The following is a 10417-nucleotide window of genomic DNA, read 5'->3' on the forward strand; positions in this document are numbered from 1 at the left end:
TTTGTTGAACTTAAAACAAAAATCTGCAGTGCACAATTTCCTAAATCTTCTTAATATTTGAATGATTTGGCAGACTCAGAGACAAGACACTCTCAGACAGTTAGACATGGAGAGGGAGAGAAGTAACAGACTTCATATTGAGAGAGATAGAATCCAGGCACAGTTGATGGCACAGAAAGATAGAGAACGGGAGCATGAGGCTCACAGAGAGAGGGAGAGACAACTGGAAAGACAGAAACAAAGGGAGAGAGAAAGAGAGCGAGAACTGGAGAAACAAAAACAGGTATGAAATACAATAGTATTGTATGGATTGGTCAGGCCTGTGACTACGGTGATATTCATTTGTGATAGATGAGTTCAATTTGGGTTTTCTAGTGTATGTCACATATTGATTGAATACATTTTGAAAAGACTAGACATCACTTTACCATCAAATAATATTGGGGGATACATTGTTGTGTAGCTTCAGTGCATTAATGTGCCCTAGGATGGGGTATGTAAACTGGGTGTGTATTTTATCCTTGAAATTTTAGTTCACACTCGCTAGCTAAATCACTGCAAATACAACATACATGTAATTATATCATATTTCTTATTTATACTACAGAGGGACCGAGAACTAGAGAAACAACTTGACAGACAAAAAACTGAAACTCTACAAATGGAAATCAAAGAACTGAGACAAAAACAGTCACTAGCTGAACAACAGAGAGAACTTGAAAAAGTTAGAGAAATTCATCGACGTTCCCTCGGTACAAACAGTGTCACCACGGAAACAGATGCAGAGGAAATTCAACAGGCTTTTGAAACAGTAAGTCATCATAATAATTGCAATATATTACTGTTCTCAAATCTACTGATTGTTCCATCCACCCTTAGACTTTTTTCCTTCATATGAATTACAGCAACTTTGCCACTAGAGGGCACTATTTTAGCAAAAATCTGGTGTATACCAACGAGTCACAATGTGAGATTCTCCATGTCTAAGGCAAATCTACCCTCCTGATGGTTCTCATTTATATACTTATGACATATTTTACTTATGTTTGAAATGTTGTTTTGCAGGAGATATCAAAGGGAGCACAGAGAGTTGGTTTTGAAAGTCTGTCACCTAGAGTTAGTCCACGTAACTTAGCATCCTGTAGACATCAACTAGAGAATGTCAGACAGAGATTACAGCTGTTAGTTATCAGACACCAGGAAGAACTAAGCAAGAGACCTGCCAGGTATGTTTTGATTACAGTACTAGTGGACTGGTCTATGTTACTCAATTTGACAGAGATTGCACTGTACAGTTCTGTATCAGTAAAGGAATAGCATCTTGTCATTTTTTTTAATGATGCCCTGATGAAAGTCTCCAAATTTTTTGTACATTCTAGAATTTATTGGTCTTCTGTAAGGACATTAAGTTAGGTTAAATATTTTGGTTTCTTTCCATCATTTGTTGGTACATGAAGCTTGCTGTATGACAAATTAGATTGCACAGACATTTTGAAATTGGAATGTACTTCTGAAGACTATATTCAAATACTTTCATTCACTGTGTAGAATTCTCTACAAAACTTAATTTCAGCAATCAAACAGTGCAATGAAATATCAGAGTCTTCCAACATTTTGATGACTAAGAGCCAGATGAACATAGCTGTTGTCGTTGGAATATTGGCAGACTCTTTATTTTATTGCACTGTTGATTGATGGAATTAAGTTTTGTTCTCAAGACTAGACTTCACAAAACTATGCAATAGTTGCTCTAAAGTTTGTGAGGGTAGATTGTTGCTTTGAAGTATGCCCTCTAGTGGTGGTTGTGGTATGTAGTGATATGTGAAAGGTAGGACTTGGGGAAGTCTCAATATTAGCTTCATTTGTTGTTGTATCTTGATAGTGAATTTTGGATCACTGTCTTGTCAGTCATGTTGTTGTTTATATTCTGTAGATCTGGTAATGGTGATTCTCAACAACGCTACTCAGATGCAGAACTAGATCTACTAGAGAAGGCACTTAGTGATATCACGAAGGAATTAATACAAGTACAGTCAACTTTGATAGCTGAGGTGAGTTCGTAATTTGTAGAACATAATTCAGAACAGCCAGTTTTGATGACTGAGGTGAGTTCAAAATTTGTAGAACATAATTCAGAATGTCAGCTTTGATGTGAAATGGACCTGTGCTGGTGATTTCTATTTTAAAAATTCCAACATCCAAAAGTTTTAATGTGTTTAATACTGTTCTGTTCTGTTCTGTTCTGTTCTGTTCTGTTCTGTTCTGTTCTGTTCTAACTACAACAAACAAACAAACAAACATGAAATTTGACACATGGTTATTTCATTTCCATTACTCTTTCTTTGTTCTTTTTTTTCTATAAGACTTTAAAAGTGCGTAATCATAGTTAATCATGTCTGTATTTAATGTTTGCTATGCAGGAAGAGCACAGTATGGGTTCACCTCCAATGTCAGCCCTGAATGAGAGAATACTAAAACAGAATGCTGACTTGACTGGCTTTGTATCAAGACTTAGTGAAGAGAAAACTGAACTCAGGACAGCATTGGCCAAACTAGAAGAAGAAGTGTGGAAATATAGACAGAAAGAATCAGAGATAGACCAGGTAAGACTTGTAGCTCTGCAAGGGTTGCTCTGTACTTTGGTAGCTCTGCAAGGGTTGCTCTGTACTTTGGTAGCTCTGCAAGGGTTGCTCTGTACTTTGGTAGCTCTGCAAGGGGTGCTCTGTACTTTGGTAGGTCTGCAAGGGTTGCTGTGTGCTTTGGTAGAGTTTACCTACAGACCCTTGGAGGAAGAAAGGCAAGGCTAATTTTGTTCTAGCTGCTTTAGTAAGTCCAGTAAGTCAAAAAAAGTCACTTTCACTACATCTGCATCTTGCAACTTTTCTTTAAAAAATGTATATAAAAAATTGGGAAAAAAATGATTCAAATCAGTCATGGATAGACGTATTGTATACTTGGGTTGGGAATTCAGGGTAAGCAAACAGTGGAGGTGCCTCATTATTCTTCTGACATCAATGAAATAAGGATTATCATCAGATGCTGTGTGACCCATTATGTAGAAACAATAGACAATGGATACAGGTACTGGTTAAAAATGATATGACAAGAGAGTTTCATGATAAGGAGTGTTTGAAGTTACAACCATTTTGGCACAAGTGACCCTCTTTTCACACAGTTTGCAACTAATTGTAGTTATTTTGTTACATAATATGACCAAAACAATGTTGTGTGACAAGACGTTAGCGCTACTGTCTGATTTCATTTCTTGTCTGTTTAATAAACAGAAATGTACATTTCACTGCAAGGTACATGAAAGAGATGAATCTAAATCCATTTAATTTATTTCCACCACAGACCACAAGAAGATCTCTAGATAGTGCTGAGAGTATCTTAGCAACAGAGAGGGCTGCCTGGGCTAGGGAGAGACTAGCTAACCAGAGAGCATTACAGGAAGCTGAGTCTGAGATTGTCAGACTGAAATCTGAAATGAGACATGACGCTGTGAAACGTGATAACCTAGAACAACAAATCACAGCTGCAATGCCGTCAGAATCTCTACAAGCTAAAGTAAGAACTTGTAGTTTTGTGATATTTTTATAGTTGTCGTGAACAAGTCTCTTAATCTAAAAAGATCAGATTGTACCAATAGAGTGTGCCAATAGGGTGGGGATATAGAGAAATATTGACCCCCATTTCATCATGGAACGACATATAGAAGAGTTATATCACTGAGATCTGATATTTCTGAAACTATGGGAGTAAGTTGTTTTTGTACCAATTTCAAGGTTAAAACTCAACACATTTCTTGTTTTCAGATGCAGAAACTGTATGGCAAGTACCTCAGAGCTGAAAGTTTCCGTAAGGCTTTAGTGTACCAGAAGAAATATCTGTTACTATTACTAGGTGGTTTCCATGACTGTGAAGAAGCTACACTATCACTGATAGCTAGAATGGGTGTCTTCCCTTCACCGGAAGATATAGAAAGGAGATCCAGACATTCTAGACCTTTCACTAGGTTCCGTAGTGCAGCCAGAGTTGTTATCGCCATCCAAAGGTAAAGAGACAAAATCATAAAAACAAAAGAAAATCATACAATTAGTTGAGGGCGCTATTTAGGTTCCTTTCATTAGATGCCATCCACAGCTATAATGATATATGGAAACATTATCATAAAAACAAAAGAACAACTGGTCAATGGTTGGGGACGCTGTGTATATCTTGTTATTTTCCACTTCATATCTATGCATATGAATGTTTAGCATAAAAAGAAGTTCAAAGATATAAACCAACTTCTTGGTAATATGTTATTAAATTAATTTTGTGAGTTATTAGTTTATGATCAAGAAAATTTAATTTTTCTGTACAGGTTGAAGTTCCTTGTAAAGAAATGGAAACGAGCCACCCGAATTGGTTCTTCAGCAGTAGGAGGCACGCAAACAGCCACCGTCCAAGGACCAACTCCGCTAGTTAGTCCTTCTCTAGGTAGTCCTTATAGAAGTAGGGATGTCCATATGCCAAGCTATACAGGCAGAACCCCACCAGTTAGAGATAGACTCTCACTTGAGGATAGAGGGCAGGTGTCATTCTCTACTAGAACAAGGTCTGCCAGTCCATATGCATCGCAAAGGTGAGTTTTCAACATGCATAAATCTAGTTGATTATGATATATGAGTAAAATCCAGTATGATTGAATGATAAATAAATTATAGGAATTAGGTAATCTGTAACACCATTTGAAAGTACACATAGGGTAAACTTTGTCATAAGTATATTTGTATCAGTGATCTATTTTCACATCAGTTTGAAAACTCAGAGGGAAAACAGGGAGGAGGGGGGGGGGGGGGACTGGTTAAACTCGAGTTCTATACACTATTCCATAGTGTTGATGAACAGCAAATTTGTGAGAATTGACCCTTCACAATAACATTGTCTCATTAATGCGTTCTCCATTACCAGACCATACCCTGAGAGAAGTCGAAGCCCTGTAGGATCAGTATCATTATCGTCATCACTACCACTAGATGATGTCGTCGATGGCGATGAATACTCAATGAATAATTATATTCAAAGACTAGAAAACTTACAGGAAAGACTAGAACGGGTACAGAGAGGTGAGATTACATTTCATAGTTCCTAAAGAGGAATGAAGTGGATGTTGAGTATATTGTAGCTACATTTCGTATGGTGAGGGATCCAGGAAAATCATTTTCACCAATCCTGCATTACAAAAGCTGTTTAAAATAGAGCTATGAATATTGGCAAATATGGATCAGGAAATGAACAAATTTAGAAGCATTACACTTTTCAAAGTAATGGCCTGGCATTGTTTTGGCTAGGGTATGAAAGGTATGAAGTTTCTAACTCTGATTACTTCCCATGATGCCTCAACCCAGTGTACATTAAAACTCTTCTGAAACAAATGTGTTCATTTCACAGTTCTATTCAGAGAGGCCATGCAATGCAGGGCTTCTATTCAGAGAGGCCATGCAATGCAGGGTTTCTATTCAGAGAGGCCGTACAATGCAGGGTTTCTATTCAGAGAGGCCATGCAATGCCCCTAGGGTTTCTATTCAGAGAGGCCATGGAATGCCCCTAGGGTTTCTATTCAGAGAGGCCATGGAATGCCCCTAGGGTTTCTATTCAGAGAGGCCATGGAATGCCCCTAGGGTTTCTATTCAGAGAGGCCATACAATGCAGGGTTTCTATTCAGAGAGGCCGTACAATGCAGGGTTTCTATTCAGAGAGGCTGCGCGCCGTGCAATGCAGGGTTTCTATTCAGAGAGGCCATGGAATGCCCCTAGGGTTTCTATTCAGAGAGGCCATACAATGCAGGGTTTCTATTCAGAGAGGCCATGCAATGCAGGGTTTCTATTCAGAGAGGCTGTGCAATACAGGGTTTCTATTCAGAGAGGCCGTACAATGCAGGGTTTCTATTCAGAGAGGCCGTACAATGCAGGGTTTCTATTCAGAACAACTAATTAGATGTATGAAGATTTTGCATAGGCTATCAAATGTTTTCTTATTTACTAATTACTGGACCCTCTGCTCTCTCTATTTGCAAACTGTTGACTTTGCAGTATTTTACCAACTGCTATTATGTATCTGTTTATATAAAAGTTTGTCAAAACCATAAACTTACATAAATTTTCTTTTTCTACATTGCAGGTAGTACTCTAAGCAGTGGTACATACACTCTGTACTCCAAAAGATAGCATGTCAGCTCTTCCAAAGACCACCCCCCCCCTCCCCCAGCAACACTTTGACCAGACTATGTACAGTAATTTATTCCCAAATATGTCCCTCTTTATATTTCTATTTTTGTTGTTGTTGTAATATCTGAAATCTGACTGCAAAGCACTGTAAATAAAAGTACTCTGAAATTTTTTTGAAATTTTAATAGAATCTGCTGCAATAGATGAATTTTTTTAAAGTCACTTTTCTATATGACTATAGTTTGATTGGTGCTAAAATAATTCACTGATAAAAGACAAATCAAATTCTGCTCTTTATATATCATAAATTTCTGATTTATTTATAGAATTTAGTTAAATATAATGCAAGTGCCTTTTTTTGTTGTGGAAATTAGTGCTTATTTGTCTAAAACAAGTCTTTCACTGTAATTCTGGTTTAGAAAGATGCATTGTGATCAAATCAAAAAATTGGAAAGAAATTGCACTATGACGTGTTTTTTTGTACAATTACATATCACAGATTGTTAAATGCTACAGAATTGTATTATTTTTGTATGTGCTTATAGATTGCATGGTTTATTAGAAACTTGGATAGCTGATGTAAGTTACCCTTTCTGGGCTTTTATTTTAAATCATACCCCGATACTTTATCACCTACTCAGAACACATTCTTTAATCGACATAAAGATTGAATGATGGTTATCAAGACAACCTCCCCTTTACAGCAGAAGAAAATGAGAACAATGAATCCAGTTGATCACATGCAAGTCACATGTTAATCACATGGGTAATGCATGAACAACATTGACCTATCACATGACAAATTGTGGATTCATTATAAACCAAATGAATGATATCCTGATGTGATTTAACTCACTGATTTCAAAATGCAATGAACAGATTAAATTCTCAATATCATTTTAAATGAGTTGAAGAAACCCTACGGCTGTTATTTCAAAAATATTATTCATATGAAATGTACAGTTCCTATGTTGGAGAAACTTTCGAGCTCGATTCCCCTGAACGAGACAACTTTGAAATATGTGCATCCAGCCGACGTAAATACTTGCTTACACTCACTTTGTTTACCTCATATCTTATCCCACCAGCAAACCAGCCTGTCTTTTTATTTGTACCTCCCTGTTGTCTGTTTGCAAGTGTGCGTGTGTGAGTGTTTGTTTGTTGTATACATGTTTCAAATGTCATCTCATGACAAATTTTATTTTGTCCAGTTTTTACCAGAAATAAAGTTAATTAAACAAAAACATAGATTTTATGGTTGTCAATTAATTTTCATTACCAGTACATAGTTACAAGTTACAAGTTTAGACCCTGCATTTTGAGACCAACATTTATATTGTACAGACAAATATTACATACTTATTGCCTGGCTATGAGGGTACAGTAGACATCTATTACCTCTCAGGCTGTTATATAGCAAATACTTACCTGAGGTTGATGGCCAACAACACAAAGGGTAATATGATGTCTACTAGTGCCTGAATAAGGCCAGGCAATAAGTGTATCTTTCAGTTTTGTTTCATTTCTGAATATCCTGGAATTAGAACAAAATGTTAATCCATATTCTCCAAACTTTAGTCATTTCTTTTCTAACACATGGAATGTAATGTTGGCTATCTAAGGGGAACACTTGGCTTCCCCTACTACAGACACAAGTTTGAGTACAGAATTCATTGTTGGATTAAAATGTGTTTCATTTTAGAATATCTAAAGTTTTGTTAGTTGTGTCGAATCCAGTATCAAGTGTTTTTTTTTGCATTTTGTTTTTTTAGTTTCTTTTTACCCTAGCAGCTCCATTTGAAGATCACAATGAAAACACTCCTCACAATGATCCTCACAAATAACTTTGTTCTTGACAAACTTAAATGTCTACACTGCATAGCCGTTTTGCTGGTGTGTGTTCGTACCTTGTCTTGTATTTGTCTGGGTCAGGTACAACGGAAACATTTTCCTTCAAAAACACAGTCGATTTATTTTTGAATCTGTATGCATGGCATTCACCAAGATCAATAGAGAGGCTAGCTAGGGTGTGATGTCACTTCCTGTTTGAGTGGTGTTTGGCTGACTAGTCAAAATGCCACTGCGCTAATAATAGTGAGTAAAAGTGAACAAAATTGTTGGAAATTGAGAATGTCGGGTTGACTTTAATAAGTCACACACACACAGAGACACACGTCTACAGAATACTGCACCTCAGTTCAATTGTGCTAAAAATCACAACAGTACCACAGATTAATATTCAGCAAACAAAAATTTAATTTCAAAATAATGCAAATTTCATTTTTTTTCTATCAATGTAAAATATTGCACATCTTGAAGGTGATTTTGTTAAGCAGATTCCATGATAAATAATTATTGCAATCTTCAAGTCCAAATACAGAACTATAGTCTATAAAACATAATCTATAAATTAAGTAACTCATCAAAATATCTTTAAAGATATAAAATATAATTTATAAAAAGTGTAAAAAATGTGACACTACCGATATTTTGAAGGTCTTGATCTGAAATAATCTACTTTACAATTTCATTGGTGCTCTTTGATATAATTGTGAAAGTTAGTGCAACCATTATCTAATCAGCTGTTATAGTGAGGGCAGTATGCTAATAAGCTTAATATGAGGTCAATATGGTAATTTATAGTGAGGTCATTATGCTAATAAGCTGTAAGCACATCACTCACAAAATCAAGATGAATTCAAGCATAAAGCCTTAAAGGCAACCTTTGTGTTTCTTTCATTTCAGTTTAGTCTTGTGACCAACTCTACACTGTCACATACGTATATGGATTGGATTTCAACAAATCTTTAAAAAAAAGTTTCAACATTTAGTCAATGTTTACTTGAAAGAGTTTATGGAAGCTTGATCCACATGGCATGCAAATCTGACCATTAAAAGTAGAAATAAACTCAACCATGTAATTTAATACACAAATGCAAATGATATGCAAATGAGGGTACAATCGTTCATCACACAGTACGATTTTTATGGAAATCTGCTGTTTCAGATAAGCATGTAATAATAACAGAACCCCTTGACTTATGAGTTCTAGTATGTCTACTCTGGGGTATTAACACACACGCTTTGCATTGTTTTCTGCTCCCTACACTTATATAAGTGCACAAGCAATAGTGTAAATACCCGGAGTCCACCACACTTGTACTTGTTTGTGATGGGTTCTGTCATAGTACATGGCACACATTGTACATAGTACATTGGTCAGAAATTTGAATCACCACATGTCGTTCAGTTTGCCTCTACCGAACAACGCAGGTTTTCCCCGAGTACTCCAGTTTCCTCCTGCATTAACACTGAACCCATGAGGGATGGCCCTCACTGGACTTCTTGGGAGACAAGTGTTTATATGCTTATAGAACTACCCAGTATAAATAAAGATTATTATTATTATTATATTATTATTACCACATGAGCTCTGACACGCTATAGGAAACATGATTTGAAAACAGGCTCCACTTGGGAGAATGCCACGAAAATGGCTCCTATCCATCTATTTATCCAATATGTATAACTGATTTCAAACACTGCACAAATATGAGATGGAAGGATTGGCAAAGTATACACAATGTCATGTCAATACTGAATAAAGAGACATTTTCACATAATAATCTTGATTTTAGCATTGTCCCAAATTATCTGGTCATGAGCTGTTCTATGGTCAAGTTTGCATGAAATTTGATACATCATTCTGTTTATGAGAAAAATACAACGTACCAACTACCCAAGGTGTAATTTTTATTTTCTACTGATAGATAAATATGTCGCGCCTCCCACAATATTCATCACTCAGTCTGATTGGCCAAAAAACTCTCTGAACTCTAAGACTTACAAAATTTACCCAATCATGAATGAGCTTAGGTTAGTATTTGTAGGATTATTCTGACTCATCAGTTTGATGAGAATGTCTCTATACATAAAAAACATTGTGACAAAGTATTTAAAAGTGTGCATGATGGCACTATCCTCAGTAGTGGATTGAAAATACTCTTAAAAATTGTGAAATTCCTCAAACTCCAAAATAGTTAAATGTCAGACTAACCCTTTTCACAATTATTACAAATGCCAAGGCCGCCACATTGAGTTTCATTCAAAAGAGTGCACATATTGTTTTAAAATTTTACACATTTCACATCTAACATTACTACATGAAGGCACAAAATCACAAAAAGGCTAATATTTTGTTGAAA

At 36.1% G+C, this 10417-nt stretch overlaps 1 protein-coding gene across 4 annotated transcripts in view; it reads left to right on the forward strand.

Annotated features, from left to right (window-relative positions):
- LOC144433543 (uncharacterized) overlaps positions 1 to 6238 on the forward strand; it is a 105800-nt gene extending 99562 nt beyond the window's left edge. For all 4 annotated transcript variants that reach the window (XM_078121854.1, XM_078121855.1, XM_078121856.1 and 1 more), the window contains 10 exons: positions 74 to 283; positions 608 to 811; positions 1066 to 1226; positions 1934 to 2051; positions 2421 to 2603; positions 3355 to 3567; positions 3816 to 4054; positions 4367 to 4627; positions 4957 to 5111; positions 6166 to 6238. In XM_078121854.1, the coding sequence (XP_077977980.1) occupies positions 74 to 283; positions 608 to 811; positions 1066 to 1226; positions 1934 to 2051; positions 2421 to 2603; positions 3355 to 3567; positions 3816 to 4054; positions 4367 to 4627; positions 4957 to 5111; positions 6166 to 6212 (1791 nt within the window). In that variant the 3' untranslated portion in view covers positions 6213 to 6238. The remainder of the gene's footprint in view (positions 1 to 73; positions 284 to 607; positions 812 to 1065; positions 1227 to 1933; positions 2052 to 2420; positions 2604 to 3354; positions 3568 to 3815; positions 4055 to 4366; positions 4628 to 4956; positions 5112 to 6165) is intronic.
- Positions 6239 to 10417: the final 4179 nt, after the last annotated feature.

Source organism: Glandiceps talaboti, chromosome 4 (genome assembly GCF_964340395.1).
Source record: "Glandiceps talaboti chromosome 4, keGlaTala1.1, whole genome shotgun sequence".
Lineage (NCBI taxonomy): Eukaryota > Metazoa > Hemichordata > Enteropneusta > Spengelidae > Glandiceps > Glandiceps talaboti.